This window comes from Anticarsia gemmatalis, chromosome 14 (genome assembly GCF_050436995.1).
Source record: "Anticarsia gemmatalis isolate Benzon Research Colony breed Stoneville strain chromosome 14, ilAntGemm2 primary, whole genome shotgun sequence".
Taxonomy (NCBI): domain Eukaryota; kingdom Metazoa; phylum Arthropoda; class Insecta; order Lepidoptera; family Erebidae; genus Anticarsia; species Anticarsia gemmatalis.
Genome location: NC_134758.1, coordinates 7,036,218 through 7,055,236, shown reverse-complemented (window position 1 = coordinate 7,055,236; position 19,019 = coordinate 7,036,218). Strand labels below are relative to the sequence as shown.

At 38.0% G+C, this 19,019-nt stretch overlaps 3 protein-coding genes across 6 annotated transcripts; all 3 read left to right on the top strand.

The window, feature by feature from the left end:
- Positions 1–16: 16 nt before the first annotated feature.
- Positions 17–1,628, top strand: LOC142978490 (YTH domain-containing protein 1-like). Its single transcript, XM_076122962.1, has one exon. The coding sequence runs from the start codon at positions 234–236 to the stop codon at positions 1,563–1,565; it is 1,332 nt and encodes a 443-aa protein (XP_075979077.1). The 5' UTR covers positions 17–233; the 3' UTR covers positions 1,566–1,628.
- Positions 1,629–5,402: 3,774 nt separating this feature from the next.
- On the top strand, positions 5,403–14,686 carry Nmdar2 (glutamate ionotropic receptor NMDA type subunit 2). Of its 2 annotated transcripts, XR_012959760.1 has the most exons (17): positions 5,403–5,698; positions 8,019–8,420; positions 8,535–8,674; positions 8,787–9,002; positions 9,766–10,003; positions 10,100–10,413; positions 10,587–10,831; positions 11,070–11,271; positions 11,620–11,943; positions 12,130–12,407; positions 12,626–12,728; positions 12,816–12,964; positions 13,280–13,500; positions 13,586–13,680; positions 14,008–14,237; positions 14,386–14,489; positions 14,572–14,686. XR_012959760.1 is itself a non-coding variant. In XM_076122961.1 (16 exons), exons 2-16 carry the CDS (start codon positions 8,033–8,035, stop codon positions 14,420–14,422), a joined length of 3,180 nt encoding a protein of 1,059 aa, XP_075979076.1. In that variant the 5' UTR covers positions 5,403–5,698; positions 8,019–8,032; the 3' UTR covers positions 14,423–14,686. The 2 variants fall into 2 exon arrangements, 1 of the variants encoding a protein (XP_075979076.1); XM_076122961.1 differs by having other exon boundaries at positions 14,386–14,686.
- A 591-nt stretch (positions 14,687–15,277) lies between these two features.
- Positions 15,278–18,926, top strand: LOC142978620 (tether containing UBX domain for GLUT4). 3 transcript variants are annotated; one of them, XM_076123141.1, is made up of 9 exons: positions 15,278–15,457; positions 15,650–15,842; positions 16,097–16,316; positions 16,392–16,770; positions 16,926–17,120; positions 17,229–17,391; positions 17,816–18,002; positions 18,361–18,485; positions 18,666–18,926. In XM_076123141.1, the coding sequence occupies exons 1-8, from the start codon at positions 15,377–15,379 to the stop codon at positions 18,461–18,463; spliced, it is 1,521 nt and encodes a 506-aa protein (XP_075979256.1). In that variant the 5' UTR covers positions 15,278–15,376; the 3' UTR covers positions 18,464–18,485; positions 18,666–18,926. The 3 variants fall into 3 exon arrangements, with proteins under 3 accessions (XP_075979256.1, XP_075979257.1, XP_075979255.1); XM_076123142.1 differs by having other exon boundaries at positions 18,663–18,926; XM_076123140.1 differs by having other exon boundaries at positions 18,660–18,926.
- Positions 18,927–19,019: the final 93 nt, after the last annotated feature.

The following is a 19,019-nucleotide window of genomic DNA, read 5'->3' as shown; positions in this document are numbered from 1 at the left end:
AAATTTAAACACAAAAAGACTTGTCGTTGCTCTTGATGTTGAACTTGATAGAAGTACCATGTAAATGTCTGAATTTGGATTGTTTTCTATAATCACATAATGAAAATGTTGTAATCGAGAGTTGTCGTGTTCCATTGTAGGAATAAACGCTACCATATTTATATTAAGTGTTTGCTACGGTGCATGTGGCTGAATCCTTACTTTATGTATACATAATACACGTTGAACTGAAAATGGAGGTCTCAAACAACACCGACGCCGTCAACCTTGGCGTTGGTGAAGTGGAAGCAGAAATCGGCGAGGAGTTAAAACAACTAGAAGAAGGGAAAGATTTTGATACTCGGAGCGAGGTTTCTAGCTCATCTTCAAGCGATTCAAGCACTCCAAGTATTAGTACAGATAGCACTAAATCTAAAGAGAGACGCGCAAATCGTAAACGAAATAAGTCAGCAAGCCATTCACCTGTACAAAACAAACGACGTTGCGGTACAAACAGTATCAAAATAAAGACGTATGACTACATGACCAAGTTGAATTATCTGTTCAGGGATACACGTTTCTTTTTAATCAAATCAAATAATGCTGAAAATATAACACTGTCTAAAGCCAAAGGTGTTTGGTCTACACTCCCTCAAAACGAAGCCAACTTAAATCAGGCTTATAGAGAATCAAGAAATGTTTTGCTTATATTTTCAGTAAAAGAAAGTGGCAAATTTGCTGGATTTGCTAGATTAGGGAGTGAATCTCGACGAGATGTACCTCCTATATCATGGGTGCTCCCACCTGGTCTTTCGGCAAAGGTACTAGATGGTGTGTTCAAAGTTGATTGGATTTGCCGAAAAGAACTTCCTTTCAGCAGCACTCTCCATCTTTATAACCCATGGAATGAAGGAAAACCAGTTAAAATTGGAAGGGATGGCCAGGAAATAGAACCAAAAGTTGCAGAAGAACTTTGTCGACTGTTTCCTGAAGATGAGGGTATTGAAATGACTCCAATCTTAAGAAAGTCTAAGGAGGCCTCTAAGAAAGGATACTTGAAAAGTGGTGGCAACTATAGAACATACAGAGCGCCATTGTCTTTAAGAGGCTCGAACTACAGAAGTCGCCTGAACACGTCCAGAAATAGAAGAAAGATCTTTATGTCGCCTAGAAATAGAATATCATCTGGTTCCTTTAAACGTCGATCCCCATCACCATTTTTACGAGAACGATTGCCAGCTTGGCTCGGACGTAACCGTGAAGGATATAGCAGCAGCAGCTCTGCAGCTGCTGAAGCTTATGTGGCAGAATATATGAGATCTATGCATCATCAGTTGCCACCGTTGCCGTATGTACCTCCTCCTGGATTTAGTGGAGCACTGTCATCATATGAAGGCCTGCCTCCACCACCACCTCCGCCGCCGCCACGTTATTATGACTTAGCAGATTATCCTCGTTCAGTGTTAGTATATGACAAAAGGTCGTATGAGCGATCAGTGGATGAATTTCTGTGGCGTACTTCAGATCGTTCTCGAGGTCGTAGTCGCGAACGTGAATCACACAGATCATACCGTGATCGACGATGAAACTGTACCAATCCCTAATGTATTGATTTATCTAATAATTGCTAATAAAAAATTGTGTTTGAACTTTTGAACTTTATTGAATCAAATAATTTAAGTGCTGTGGTGAACTTTGAGAATGGTTGTAAAATCGGAACTCTGACATGCTATCAAATTGGACAATGAAAATAAATAGGTAACCGAAAGGGACCAGTGGTACTAGGTACTTTCAGTGATATAACATTATGTTATGAAGAAAATTATTTTACAGGGTATATTATAAAAGTGTAAATTTTCTTGATTGAAAGACTTGTAACATTAACCAAATAATACTATTTGTAGTTGTAATCTAGGTCTTGGTTGCTCTTACAGATTTGTTAATGATCGGTTACAGCTACAAAATTGAGACAATTTTTGTACAACGAACAGTGGTTGTGTAAACTGTGATATTATTTCCACCTATTTTACGTGTTATATAAACATGTATGGCCATTGTGGCTAATTCTATATTAACCAAAGAAATAGATCCCAAAATTGCATTTTTAATAATTTTAAGGCATTTTTAATTATCTTTAGACTGCTTAATGATAAAACTTGTTGCACATAACTCATTAATTAGGTATCATCAACTCCATGTGATTTTTTGTTTTGTGGTTTATATTTTATAGAAATTCATTCATTACCTTTTGTTTGGTCACATAACTAAGTCTGCAAGATGGTTACTCTTCTTTAATTAGAAGGTAATGTAGCAATCGGCAACTGTCTGTCTTAATAAGTATATTACAGCTTAAATTACTGCTGCAAAACACATTAATACTGCAAATGTATTATGGTAGATGGTTGCTCCTTTCTTATCCATTGTAATGGTCATATTGCTTCAGAACTAGCTAAGTAAATGAGCTGATTATTTACTTCTGCTACTCCCAGGCTTGTTTTTGACGGCACTGTGATGGAAGCGGCTGCTGCCTTCACATCGATTGACTTTGATTAAATGGTATCGTCATTCTTCTTAGTCAAATTTGCTTCAGGTCGACCTCTACACTGACTAGATGAATATGTTTTTTCTTGCAATAAAACTTATTCCCCTGGTAGACCTCTATGAGGGTATGACCTCGGGCTTACCGATCAGATGAAAGATTGTTAGCATCTGGGCCGTCATCCAAAATGCGCACCAAGGATCAGTTCACTCTAAATTCCAAGAAAAATGTCGCTACCAGAGCTTATTATAGGTGTATTTGCGACACCTTTCGTTATTACGGAGGTAAGTAATTTAGTAGAAAGATATAATTTTTCCCAACTGTCTACAGCAGATAATTTTATTTTCCCTGATTGATGTGCCGTTTTTTATGGCATAAACGGCCATTTCAACTAACTATTTATACTTATTAAAATTGTCATTTTACTCAAAGCCTTATAGGACTGTAGAGTTATATGTTTTTTTATTTCAACTCGATATCTTCGCCTTTTGCTTTGGGTCTTGCCAGGCAGACAGATCATTTATTTTATACCTAATGGTTAGATTTGTACGTTTTGACGTACGACAACGTTTTAAGGCTGATCAACGCAAACAATCTGTTCAATCGTTATTATTTTATCAAGGCACGAGTAATGACGCTCATGTATCATTATTTATGTCATAGATAGCTTTCATTGCCTTTCCTCTTTTTCTGATGCTGTGTTATTATAGGCTGACGGTCTCTATAGCACAGCTGGCAGCTGTATGCTAAGCGTGCTAACTGCCGCGCAGAGGTTTCAGATTCGAATCCGGGGTCGGACCAAAAATGTTTTCCTGAATTTTTCTATTACACAGTGACGGGATGGAGAGTGTACCTGTGTATTGTGCACACATTTTTCAACAATTAAAATAAAGTTTTACATTGTAGGCTGGTTTCAACAAAACCGGCCGCCGTAGCCGGATTTAAAAGCGAGATAATTCAAAGCTCAGGTAGTATGTAAATAATTATGGTCTATTTTCCATTAATATTTATACACAGGAAAGTTTGCCGGGAAGGTAGACAGCGACAAGTGCAAAACTTTCGTAGCAGATTTTGCGGTAGGACTGGATTAATCGTGGGTTCGATTTCTGCTCGAAAAATATTTTTAGTTGCAGGTACGCATTTTGTATCTGTTAGCGGGCCTAAGCAGGCTCAAATGGCTTTTTTAAAGCAAATTAAGTGTAAGGATTGTCTTTAAAAATATACGTTATGCTTAATTTGGCATTTAAATTATTCAGTTAATAAATTTCAATGCTTTTCTGGATTTGACTGACTTTTTGGGAACCTATGTCCAAGGCTGTATATTTTTTATGTTAATACCAAATAGTTGTTAAGGTCTTACAAGTCTGGTCGTACTTTGAGTACCGATACTCTGCGAGAAGAACGTAATTCATAGCAGGTACGTATGTTATCGTCCTTAGCTTGAACCTCCATAACTTAGGAATATAATCAGGACCTAACTAAACTGACATACCTATCCTTAAAATCATATTGTAAGATGCAAGTATTACTTTTGGTTTAAATTAATTCACTACATTTCATACCTACGTTAATTTTGTGCTTAGCTTACATTTACTTAGATAACTAGGTACCTACCTTCTTACAGTGGAAACTAAATAGCTGAGCAAGAATTAAAAAGGTGCCTATTAGGTAGTGACATATTATTATTATGCTAATTTGGGTATAAAGTTGAACTAACATGACATCTAAAAACTTTTTGATCATACAATTTCACTTACGCCTTAAAAAAAATTACAGCAGGTAGTAGTTTTATTTATTCTTTAATAATAATTATAAGTAGGTAGGTACCTACTAGGCAAAATGCAGTAATTTCATGTCTTCAATATTTAATGTAGTTTCCGTACATGGCATATAATTTCATTACCATTCGGTAGGTATAGCGGGAAACACTTTGATTCTCACTGATTTCTGTGAACGACCTTTTAGACAGAACCTGGGATCGTCACCCTTCGTTTAATAATAGCTGAAAATTTGCCAGTGCACGATTTTACACAAATACGTAAGAAAGAATGATGAGCTGCTAAGCAAGTGTCACCATTTCCAGCAGTCCGAGTCTTCACAGATCTGACACGTAGGTGAACGGCCAAAGCCCCGATGACCCCTACTTCATAGTAACTTATCATTATCACCTGTGTAGAAAGCATGCACTGGCACATCTCTGGGTCCATTAGTACATAAACACATACAGAAAGGAAAGCATATTTGTATCTCAATGAATCCGTTTCCAATTTTAATTAAAATTTATAGGTACATCTGTTGTTTTCAATAATGCATAATTAGCATATTATTATATTGCTTATTAGTAGGTACGTAAATAGTTTAAATCAACCAATCTATTCAGTTGAATTCCATAATTTTAGAATCTGTCCAAGCCTTTTATATGTCCTTAGTCGCGTCGTAGTATCTAATGGTATGTAGGTACCTCGATTGATTTATTTGAACTGCAGGATGGGTCGTTATGAGGAATACCATAGGTATCTACTTGCTACCAAGAACCACGCCAAATAGGTAATAAGATTATTGAAAATAAGCAGGTGGGTAGGTATGTAAGTACAAGTAGGTACATACACTTATTGTTCCCTAAAGAATAATGTTTGAATTTGTAAATAATTAAATATATCTATATCTACTAGGTTTTAGCTTTAAGTACATTTCAGTTTTATGAAATAAGTAGGTAGGTAAGTAGCACAGCTAGTAGTTGTCCTAATAAAATCTTGGAGGCATTATTATCAAGTCGATCTGTGCTGCCCGATAACAGGGATCCTTGAATAATTGTTAATGGTATTATGTAACAGGATTCGGGACTTCGGGAGGCGTGGATATTGTAAGTAGCTGGCGCAGGCGCGAGGTCAGAAGGCGCGCGCGGGGTGAGGGCGCGTCAGTCGGCGCTCGGCGTCTGGAGGTGCTTCGCGCTTCGCGCCGCGCCCCAAACAGCCGGAGCGTGGCTCGGGGCGTGGCGCTTACGTAAACACGCGTGGCACACAGCTCGTGTTGCAGGCGGCGCGGTGCCGCGCCACTGTCCGTCCTAGATCGACCCCATGTTGGCCCGCGCCGCCTCCTAAGTTTATGTGGATAGTAGCACGCGCCTTGCCGTGCGGCCGCCGCTGCCACTGTCACCATCGCCGATTAACGCGCTTATAGGTACATATCTATATTTTGTTAACTGATAGCTGAAACTGCTATACTCATGTGCATTCATTGCTAATCACAACAGATCAGTGCAACTTAAATCGTTTATTGTTTTAAATCGAGGTATTCCAATCCGAACACCTATCTTTTCCTCCTGCCTCGGTAATGTTGATGGAAAATTGGATGGCAGGGTCCTAACTTGAAATTCCGCTCTAGCTACTGCAAGGCAATAAAATATGACTTACCTACCATAACAGTAACTACTTTTACTATAGACTTTAGACATAATGTAATGCAAATAAGGAGTACCTACATAAGTAAGTACCTAGCTAGATGAAGACAGTTTGACAATAATGTGTTCATAAGAGCTGTGTATCGGCATAGGGTAGATAATAGTAGACATAGTGCCTACTGTATGACAGTACGAGTATTAGGTACCTATAACTACCCTAGCTATGTAAGAATTTGTGGATTTATGAGCTGGGATATCATCGTAGTGTACCTATTGCAATCCTAATTCGGCCATAGGCACCTAGGTGTGTAACTAATATACGTAATAAAAAGCATATTGTAATACCTAACAATCGTCGTTCCAGAGTTGAAATGATTTAAATAGATATTATTTACCTACTTAACTGATTAGTGAGTAGGTAATCTGTATCAGAATAATTTTACTGCACAGTTAAGACAAGCATTTTTTAGGCAGTGATTTATACGCGTTTAAGAAAATGCAAGATGTTAATACCTACCTACTAGTAATGTTGAGTTTGTAATAAGTACCTATGCTTGCGTTATAGCAATAATTTTAGTGAGTTCCATCCCCGACGTATGTGGGCATTTTAAATTCTTTGCATGTGATTTCCCTCCATACTATTTACTCACTGCATACCAACCTTTTAACACATAGTTATTCGTAGGAAACGAAATAGTAGGTACCTATAAGTTAGGTACTTTCCGACCTATAATTAATTGTAAACTCGGATGGTACCTATGTTGGTATTTTTAACTAGGTAGGTACCTACCTACCTAACTTCAAAAAATGAGACAGAATTTATTGTGCGTGTATTTTTTTAAGTGTTTGTTTGGATTTTGACTTTTTTTTATTCAAAAAGTCGTACTTCTCATGTGGTTATTCATAAGTAGGTACTCACTAACTTGTAACTTTGCCTGCATCGATGATACTGTCATGTTTGATTGGTGGTGATCATACCTACATAAGGTGACAAACAACAAGAACTGCTTCGGCTGAGACAAAAATAAATTTTCTAAGGATAAGCAACGCATTTTAATATACAGGCTAGGAAAGGGTCTCCAGTCTCTCCACCCGACCCGAACGAAGGAGGATTAGGCCTCGATTCCACCACGCTGGCCAATTGCGGGTTGGGGACTTTGCATGCCTTCAATTATTGTAGTAAACAAAAAATACACAACACAAAACAGAACTAAAAACAGCGGCGCTTAACGAAGCAATCACTGCCATCATTTGATTTTGATCGTATTGTATTGCCATTGAATTTGATATTAAAAGAAGGCACGTAGCAGATATACCTATACCTACCTACCTACTTTAATATTTATAACTACTATATGATCAAATTCGTTATTAATTAAATCTAAGTAGGACACGTATCTATATAACAAAGATATGTACCTAGTACTACCTAGCTAGGGTTCGAAATTATCAAGTTTACTGTTTTCTTTGATATGTCCCTATCGGAAAATTTGGCGGCAGCTAAGTAAAGTGCTTTATTTCTTTATCAATTCTTACCTAGATAGTACCTACCTGCATACTTAGGTAGGATCTAAACAACATAGTTAGGTAGGTATTTACCTACGCACTGTAAATACGCCCATCATATTAAAAAAATATATATAAACTGATATTATTGGACAACTCACACACGGTCAGCTAATTCCAAATTAAGTAGAGCTTGTACTATAAGTAACCAAATAACTGATAAACATACGCATATGTCTACATACTATGACGTGTATATTTCTAATACATATTCACTTGTATGGATAATTTAAAAACTAGGCACAGAACAGATAGGTTCTACTCTACTCATGCTCATCACACAAATAACTATTTGATATTTGGCCCGGGTGTGATTCGAACCCTCGGCGGCGGAAGGCGAGATGATGACCGCGTTAACCACTGCGCCAAACGTTAAAATTAAATGTTAATGTTCATGTTAAATGAATAGGTATCAAATGTTTAAAAAAAACTGTGCCTATGTTTTATTTAGGTCAAAACGTTCTTAAACAAACTTCTTATTATAAAAGCGTATTTGAATTTGAAATATGTAGCTAAATGTGCTTGTTGATACAGCATCAAGAGTGGAGATGCAGACGCGCACAGCGCTGATGACGCTGGCGGCGCTGGGAGCGCTGGCGGCGGCGGCGACGGCGGCGGCGGCGGAGCGCGGCAGCGGCATCAAGGTGGGCGGCGGCGGCGCCGGCGGGGGCGCGCGCGACGGCGGGCGCGGCGGCGGCGTGCGCGTCGGCATCGACGGACTGCGGCGCCCGCGCACCTCGCCCGCGCCGCCGCTGCCGAGGCAGCCCTCTTCGATCACGGCGGCGCTTGTCGTGCCACATAAAGCCTTCGGCACGCGCGATTACACTAAGGCCGAGAAGGCAGCACTTTCCAAATTGCCGCGCAAACTCAAACTCTTTTCGCACGTGCGCCTAAACATAACGCTTTCTACGCAAGGCTTGACGCCTAGTCCTATGTGTAAGTGAATTCTGAATTTTGTGCCTTGTCATTATTTCATTATCTATCTTTAGACTGACACGCGTCATTGCGAACGCTGTCGTATCTTGTTAACTAATTTCTGAACGCTTTCAGCTATCCTGGATTCACTATGTAAAGAATTTCTAGCAGTCAATGTGTCTGCTATCCTTTATCTTATGAATCATGAACAATACGGGCGCTCTACTGCCTCTGCACAGTATTTTCTACAACTCGCCGGCTATCTTGGCATACCGGTAAAACATTTATATCCTAGCATGTTTATTGAAATAAAATTAATCTGAACTTAAATGACACAGTGACATATTTTTTGAGATATTTTAAGCCGATAATGAAAATTATCCATAGGTCATAGCGTGGAACGCAGACAACAGTGGCCTCGAAAAGCGAGCGTCACATGCATCGTTGCGTCTTCAATTGGCTCCGTCTATTGAACACCAAACGGCTGCCATGTTATCCATACTAGAACGTTACAAGTGGCATCAATTCAGTGTTGTTACTTCAGCGATAGCGGGTCATGATGATTTTATACAGGCCGTGCGTGAAAGAGTTATTGCCCTTCAAGTATGTATTCAAATTATGCACAATACAAAATATATTTTAAGAAATACTATTTTTGTGTTAATTTACTTGCAATGTGTTAAATATCAACATTCTTGTCAAAAATATTTATAAGCGTTTTATGCCGATATGGAGAAGGTTTGAAGCACCACAGGGTGTGCTTCAAACCTTCTGAGAAAAATGATACAATATCGACGAGCACAACCGCTCTACCTCAATAATGGTAGGTACATACCTGTTCGGTATAGGTACCTAATAAATTATCGTTAACGTTCATTAAAGAATAATCTGCATAGAAGTATTTAATTTTATAACATTCAAATTAAAACTCAGAAAAGAAAAATGGAAGCAATGTTTAGTTAATCGCCTTAATTCATGTCTCTTCGCGCTAGTTCCATAAAAAGGAAATCAGGAAACGAAGTATAAAAGGTTATTATTTTATTTAATACTAATATAATATACAAGTACCTACTACATGTATTATTTAAACTGCTTGCACTTCGCATGCTTTAATTTTATCTCTATTCTCATGTACCTATTCGCAAGTCTTCTTAGCTCCTGCACTATACTTACCTACTTGAAAACCCGATGCATATGTACTCAAGTTATGTAACAACGTAGAAATATTTCAGATTGTTTACTATAGCAGAAAGGAATACCTACATTGTTTATTAAAATGACATATCTCTACCATTTTATTTCATACTGCCCATTATCTTTTTAAGTTGTTTGAAATAAATAATACAGTTTATTTTTAATTTTGCAGGACCGATTCAAATTCACAATTTTAAATGCCATTGTGGTAAAACGGTCATCTGATCTCAACGAGTTGGTGACCAGTGAAGCGCGCGTGATGTTGCTATACGCAACACGCGAAGAGGCGGCGGATATTCTTTCTGCAGCTGGGGATTTACATCTTACTGGCGAGAATTTCGTTTGGATAGTCACACAAAGTGTTCTCGGTTCACTCCAACAACCGAATAAATTTCCGGTTGGAATGTTAGGTCTGTAACTTGAATGCGACATAATTTCGAGAGTGAATGCTGCCTGCTAGACATCTCCAAAATTCTCTGTAAACTGATTTTAAAATTCTCTTTTAGGTGTACATTTTGATACATCAAGTTCATCATTAATAGCGGAAATTGCTACCGCAGTAAAAGTATTCGCATACGGCGTCGAGTCGTATATATCGGAGCCGGAAAATATTCGCTACCCCCTCGGTACACGGCTATCTTGTAGTGGTGCAGTGGCGGGTGAAGCGCGATGGTCGACTGGAGAGAGGTTCTACCGACACCTTCGTAATGTAAGTGTAGACGGAGAAACGGGTCGACCAAGTATAGAGTTCACACCCGATGGTGAACTAAAAGCGGCAGAACTAAAAATTATGAATCTCAGACCTGCTATAGGTGAACAGGTATGTGCAAATTTGTAATTAATTGATTTGTATATTTTAAGTAGGCTGTTGGCATTTGCTTTGGATTAAAACTACATTCATGGAAAACAATATAGACATCAATCTTTGACTCGTTTGCCTATCTTAGACGGGTTTCCAGAATGTTCGCAATAAATATTTTTCATGGTTTACAGTTGGTGTGGGAAGAAATAGGCACATGGAATTCTTATCCGCGGGAGAGGCTCATAATTAAAGACATTGTGTGGCCGGGAGGATTACACACTCCGCCACAGGGAGTGCCGGAAAAATTTCATATGCGTATTACCTTTTTGGAAGAGCCTCCATACATAAATTTAGCGCCACCGGATCCGGTTAGCGGACGATGTTCACTAGACCGGGGGGTGATATGTCGTGTGGCGCCCGAAGTAGAAGTTGCCGGGTAAGTCTCCATTTATTCACGTTCCTCACCCAATCAGTAGTTTCTACTGTGTTTTTGTGCAGCTCACTTGTCTTGAAGAGTCTTTTTTTGTAAATCCACGTATCATGGTATCAAAAGCATGCAATACAAAATCCTTTGCACTAATATAATTTAATGTTCTGGTTATCTCAAACTGGCTTTTACGTTCGACTTCAAACCTTTAAAAGTATGCTTTAGTAAACCTCGTATGTATGTTTAGTTTGGAGGCTGGCGCGGCACATGGGAACAGTTCACTGTACCAGTGTTGCAGTGGATTCTGCATAGACTTACTGCAACAACTGGCAGAGCAGCTCGGGTTCACTTACGAGCTTGTGCGCGTTGAAGATGGAAGGTGGGGCACTCTCCACCATGGCAAGTGGAATGGACTTATAGCAGATTTGGTCAACAAAAAAACTGATATGGTAAGCAATGACTCAGATAATTTGTTTTGTATCTCTTAAAAAACCTACCCAGTAAAACAACTTCCTTCTATCCATTCCCTCCAACTTTCTGTAGGTGAGTAGTTGTTAGTTTGACCAGTAATATCATTATTTTGTACAATCGAATTTCTTGTAGACCCTCTTAGTAGACATCTTACCAATTTTTCTTCTTATCTCGATAAATGTAACTATAATTTGCATTCGCTTTTGCTTTAAGTGCTAACATATTATTATAATACCAGCTACCCACATCAGAATGTCCAGGTTACTTGATTCTATCTTACTTTCTTAGCAAGTAGTTATTAGGTCATATTATTATCTCATTTTCAGGTACTAACATCTTTAATTATAAATTCAGACAGAGAAGCTGTGGTGGATTTTAGTGTACCCTTCATGGAAACGGGTGTCGCCATAGTGGTGGCAAAACGGACGGGTATTATCTCCCCCACAGCTTTCTTAGAACCTTTTGATACTGCGTCGTGGATGCTCGTGGGTGCTGTCGCGATACAAGCTGCGACCTTCTCAATATTCTTCTTTGAGTGGTTGTCACCCAGTGGATTTGACTGCTCTACTGGAAATAATTCAAAACGGGTTCCACAAAACCGGTTTTCTCTTTGTCGAACTTATTGGATTGTCTGGGCAGTTCTTTTTCAGGTAAGATATCAATGAAATAATTGCAGTTATCATAAATTTATCATTGAAGCGCACGTGTCCGGTACGGTTACAATAGTGCTTCTACTTTATTGGACGCGAGAAAGAAAAAAAAGATGCAGTGATAACCTTTATTTTTACTTACCAGTTTTGCAATTTACTCCATGTTTAAAATAATTTCTTTTGCAGGCGTCAGTCCACGTAGATTCTCCTAGAGGGTTCACAGCGCGGTTTATGACGAACATGTGGGCGATGTTCGCAGTGGTATTTCTTGCCATTTATACAGCTAACTTGGCTGCCTTCATGATCACTAGAGAAGAATTTCACGAACTGAGTGGAATCGATGATCCTCGGATATCACGACCGCTGACTCAGCGCCCACCGTTGAAGTTCGGTACAGTGCCGTGGTCGCACACTGACGCTACTCTTGCCAAATACTTCTCTGAACCCCATGCATATATGGCTCAGTAAGTGTTAATGATAAACTTTTTAAATAAGTATTATTTTAGTAAAAGGGACCTTCCTCTTAAATGTAAATGTAAGTATTCCGTCCTCGCTAACGCAAGGGCGAGTAGAATCCTATCGTCAAATACTAGTAATACTTATGCTCTTCTTAACATTTCAATATGACTGTTTCTAAATAAAATAAGCTAAGTATATTGAGTGTTGTGATGAATGTTTTCAGATACAATCGAAGTACAGTAAGTGCTGGAGTGACAAGTGTGCTCACGGGCGACCTAGATGCCTTCATTTATGACGGCACTGTACTAGATTACTTAGTATCACAAGTAAGTTGCATAGTTTGATCGAAATGTAATTTATGTACTCCCGATTTAATGAAATTGATAAGTTGATTTTAAATTATTCCGTTTCAGGACGAAGACTGCAGACTTTTAACTGTAGGGTCTTGGTATGCAATGTCCGGGTACGGACTAGCATTTACACGTAATTCTAAATATGTCAGTATGTTTAATAAAAGATTACTCGATTTAAGAGCTAATGGTGATCTTGAAAGATTACGGAGGTACGTATGAGATTAAAAACCGATATTCGATTGTTTTTCCTACGCCCTCAACAACCTGAAATTGTAACAAATTTGTAGCAGCAGTATGTAGGTAGGTTTCTCTGGGATGTTTGCCAGAATTCCTGCCTACAAAATCTATTTTAATAACTGAATAATGATGATAATGTCCTCCCGGCTGATGTGTGGCATTATAAGCTTTTTGAACCTAGCCGGTGCGAACATTTGAGGTCCCTTGCTAATTGCACCAATCAATCTTGGTGTAATGGCAAATTTAGAGGAAGCGCTAAGTACCTAATTTCAATGTTGAATTCGTAGATACTGGATGACGGGTACATGTAAGCCTAATAAACAAGAACACAAGTCATCTGACCCCCTGGCTTTGGAACAATTCTTGTCAGCATTTCTACTATTGATGGCTGGCATTTTGCTCGCGGCACTTCTATTGCTGCTCGAGCACGTATACTTCCGATACCTCCGGTCACATCTCGCTGCCTCTAGTGCGGGCTCCTGTTGTGCCCTCGTGTCTCTATCTATGGGTATGGATTACCAAATATTTATACTTATTCCTATTCAGATCGAAGAGTACAATGGTAAATATCAACATTGTGTTTCTTTTAACAGGACAATCTTTAACGTTCCACGGGGCCGTAGTGGAGGCTGCGGCGCGGGGCTACGGAGGTCGGAGTCATTGTCGCTCTGCCGTCTGCGCTGCACAGGTAATGCACAGTCGTGATCTCTTCACACAATCCAGTAAAGTGTTTATCCTATGTAAGTAAATGCCGACTTATGGAAAGAAATGTGTAGCCAGGCCAACAGATCGTGAGCAAGAGCCAGGTCATCATTCGGATCCAATATTAGGCGCATGCCGCATACTGTCGATGGACCCATCACCGACAAATGTCGGCGTAATAATCAGCTTTAGGTCTACAAATTCTATTTTCTTTTTTAAAGGTGTCGAGCAGAATATTATGTATCATCGTTTATCAGTAATTATAAAATTGCAGCAGGAGTGTAATAAGCATCGGAACATTGTTTGTGTGCAGGTGTGGCGAGCGCGGCACGAGCGCGACGCGGCGGTGGCGCGCGCTCGGCAGCTGGCGGCGGCGCTGGCGGCGCACGGTCTGGGCGCGCCGCCGCGCCGCCTGGCCTCGGCCGGCGCGCTGCTGGCGGGCGGGCGGCCGCACGACGCCACGCACGTGCGCACGCTGCGCCCGCCCGCCGACCTGCTGCCCGACCTCGACCGTCCGCTCTCTTGCGGGGACTTACGCGCTAGGTAATGCCTTCCCGCCCGCCTGAAACCGCACACGCCGTTTAGAACTCACCCCGAGTGCGATCTAAAGCGGGCGTGTCGCGGGGTTGTAGTGCGATATGGACGTTTTCTGTCCGCTTATTTTAAAATAAGTATATTTTTATTGTTTTAGGGAGCGGACACGAGTAGAAATGGAAACAGTGCTGTGAGGCGTGTATTGCGCCACCCTATTTCAATTCCTGAAGGCTGTTCTTACACCAAGTTATACAAGACGAAGTTAGTTATACCTAATGTTAAAATACGGACAGATAAAAAAACGTTGTAATTATTAAATAAACTATTCCAATTATTAAAACAGAGAGCTGGACGTAGATAGCGAAGCGTTGTTGTGGGACGCGCGCGCGGTGCGGGCTGGGTGCCGGGCGCGCGCCCTCGTGTTGTCTACTACAATAAAATATATTTTTTGGACAATATCAAGCTTTTTATTATTTGTGGTTAATATTACAACTCCTACTCTAAGAACTTGTCTTATATCGCGAGGAATTTTACGGACATAATTATTAAGAACAGGCACGTCTAATATTTGTTACGTGTGAGAATTGCTGCATGGACTTAAGAGAACCTTAACCACAGTGACGATGTGACATGGACATCATTCAGTAGAGCAACTATTTCATAAGCAAATAATAAACTAATTGTCTTATGGAATTATCTGTTTATCAGTCTCATCTCATTTATTTGTACTGACAATGTCGATGGCGCAGCGGTTGAGAAAACTACTGCAAAGCACTATGCGTGGGGATTGTGGGTTCGATTCCCTCTGTATATTGTGGATACTATAAAGATATGACAAGTAAAATTGCATTCTACTATTAGCTTATTCGACTATTTGTTAGCAAAACCCCTTGATCGTCACGTCTTACCTACAAGTTACATGCTGTAAAAGGATTAAGTATGCCAGCAACAATAGGCATATATTTCTCTTTGGTACGGTATGGTATGAATTGTCTTTGGAACGCAAATACAATATTTTGACATCGATGACATGTGACATTTGATTTTGACGTAAGTACAGTGCCGGTATCTGGCTGATGATTCGTGTAAATTGCGAAGTAGCGAGTTAGTTTACAGAATTATTACGTTAAAAATATAATAACAAAATCATGTCTAAAGACATAATCGTATTAACACCGAACGGAAGAAGGCAAAAGATACAATGTACCCCTGATACAAGCTTTTTGCAGGTAATATCATAAAATGGTCACTATGTATTTATTTATGTATAATTCCTGAACATATAAATATAAGTTAGTTTTTCTGCAGTTAAATTAATAAATTTTCTATAAAAAAACAATTACATAACAAGAATATAAAGGTTTTTTCTTGGACTAAATATGAAATCTTATTTCATTGATGTGTATATCATAAAATTTCAGGTTTTAGAAGATGTATGTCATAAACAAGGTTTTCAGGCCTCCGACTATGACTTAAAACATCATAATCATATTCTGGACCTTACAACTACTATTCGATTTTCCAATCTTCCAAATAAGGCTATGTTGGAAATGGTAGAGGCAGAGAAAAAAAGAAAAGAATCAAATGTTACTATTGGTTTGCAGCTTGAAGATGGTAAATTAAAATAACTATATTATGGACACCTTATTTCAATATGTAGTATAATGATAATAATATTGAAAATCATTAGAACTAATTCTTGAACTCATTGATCACAATTTTCAATGAAAGCTGTTCTTTAAAATAAGATATAGTTCTGTTTTAAAAATGAAGTTTCACGTCATAATTAATTTTACTTCATGATTATAATAATTGATGTTTAACACTATAGTCAGGAATAGAGTTTTAAAACATATTTTTCATTTAAGGTGAAAGACGCACAGCAGAATTTCCTCCGACTACAACTTTATATGACCTTGTGATATCATTGGCTCCTCTAGAAATAGGTTCAATCCAACAGCCTATGATTTTATATATGCGCCAAGAAGTTGTTGGTGAGACAGCACTTAGAGATAAAACCTTAAGGCAATTAGGATTAATAAAAGGTAGAGCAATTTTAAGATTGCTTAACAAACAAGAAGAAGCAAGGTAGTCAATATTCTACTTTTGTTATACTTTATATAATAACAAGGAAAATATTTAACAGACAATGTTTTTTTCTAGACAGGCAAATGTATCAACTGTTTATAGAAAATCAGTTACTGAGACAAAGGTTGCAGACACAAAAACTGATATGGCAATGGAGGAGCCAAGACCTGAACAACCATCAATATCAGGGGCAACAACAGGAGACAGTCATACCAAGCATGACAAACCTCACCAACCTGATATTCTATCAAAGTTCAAAGAAGATGCACGCCAAATGAACAAGGCAATAGAGGAGAAACCCATGGAACAAGGTGAAAGCTCATCACAAGAGCCAGAACAAAAAGTTATTCAAGAAGCAATGGAATTAGACTGTGATAGTAGCACTACTTCAGTAACAGCACCAACACAGGAAAATTTAGAAAGAAGGCTCAAAATTGAGGAAGAAGTTACTTTTGTAAGAATTCATTTTTTTTTTAAATGAAAACTAAGAAGAATTTATTCACTACAATGATGTTAGCCTTGAGTATCAATAATTCTATTTGGTGTTAATGTTGTGGAATTCTCTTAATATTATATGACCAATATTAAAATTACATGTATTTATTTTAGCTTGGAAGTCAAAAAGCCATAGCTTTTATGCAGCCAGATAGTAGTGAAGAAGTATTTGAAGATCTTCCCGATGACTTCTATGAATTATCAATTGAGGAAGTGCGACGGTTGTACCATGACTTACAACAGAATAGAATAAGCTTAGAAAATACTCCACTGTCCACTTCTACACAAAGAGAAGATAAAAATAAGGATGTAAGTAAATATGATATTATAATAAGCCTTCAGTTGTTCTGCATTTACCTTTGATTAATCTGGTAAATGTGTTTGTATGTGTATTTAATATTTACTATGTGTTTATAGGTACTAGAAAAGAAGTTGAATCAATACAAGAATGTTGTTGTAAGGGTTCAGTTTCCTGATCATATTATACTTCAAGGAATTTTTGCACCAACCAACACCATTGAAGATGTTACAAATTTTATAAAGGAGCATTTGCAGACACCAAATAAAGACTTTCATATATGTAAGTAATGATGATGCATAAGTATTTATGCACTCATCTTATTGTATGGCTTACATAACTATATTATTAATATGCTAGGGGATCTAGCAGATGTTCTGCCTCAAAACCTTCTTATGATTCTTCTGACTAAAAAGCAATACTATAATGCTGTTTGATTTTAAAATAGTAAAAATTCGATATCTTCATCAATAATCATCTTACTTCAGGCAATCTTAATAAATTATACCTACCTAAGGAACTACTCTGTCGACTGGTAAAGATCTCAAGCAAATTCATCCAGTACCCAGTTTTTTTGTTTTATAATATATTAACTGATTCTGCAACAATTAATATCACAACAAATTTTCGTATTTATGATATTTGTAGGATAGTGATAATGATATTTAGAATTATCGTTAATGTACGTGTTACTTTAATGTTACAGTTACCACACCTCTAAAAGAAACTTTGGAACCTAAAATGACTTTACTTGAGGCAAGATTTGTGCCATGTGTTCATATGCACTTCAAATGGTTACAAGAGGACAAAACTAGAGAACCATATCTTAAACAAGAGATTTATGCAAAGAAAACTGCACCAGATGCTGCCAGCATATTAGCTTCTAAATATAGGTACCTAAACATTTTTTTTCTTTTCGTGTGCACATTTGACTGAGTTTGGCGTAAATTTGATTACCTCGCCTTGATGATCGCCATTGCGTGTTGTGGTTTCGGATACTATTTAGGATGATTATTTCCGTGATGAGCACGAGTTTAGATGCATCATTATTTACCTTGTATTTATGTTCGTTATCTGGGTACCATAGTACAAGCTCTGCTTAGTTGCATTATTTTTATTAAATTTAAATTGTTTTAAAAAAGATAACAATATACTCTTGTACAATTTAACAAAACATAAGCATCCTATGATTGAGAATAAGACACTTAGACATAAGAAAGACTATTCATAAAATAAAATCATATTTAACAGGGCTCCCAGCAGAAGAAAACAAGAAGACACAAATACTTCACAAAAATCTGACAAACCGTCAACTTCAAAGGGCAGTAAAGTACCCAGGTGGTTCAAGAATTAAACAACATTACAGGTTTCAAAAGGTATGTAGATGGAAAGCTTTAATTAGATTTTTTATGTAATGATGTTAAAAGTGCAAAAACCATTTAACCTTATTAAATTTAAATGATAAGATAATTTTGTGAGATTTACTAAAATATACCACGACATTATTATAATATTAGGTTACATTTTTTTATGTTTGATGTTTGTCCAAGGAGCAGAGGAAAATATACCTATGCAACATCTTCAATTTGGCGGGAAGTCCCATACAATGGGCGACGTTTTATAAATACCCACCTAAGAATATCAAAGATTATTTATTGTATTGAACAACTGTTGTCAACTTACACAAGAATGCCCTCTTGAAACATAATGTAATTTTATTGTGTTAATACTACTTTTCGTTACATGTACATAACATCTTAATTTTAATTGGTTTTATATGTATTTGTAGTAAATATAAATATTTCGCAATTCGTAAACATTGTTTGATTTAAGTAAGGCGATAACTGGCATTGAAGCATCTATATTATAAAATCTAGATTACGCATGTAAGTTAACGCTGGCTTTACAGC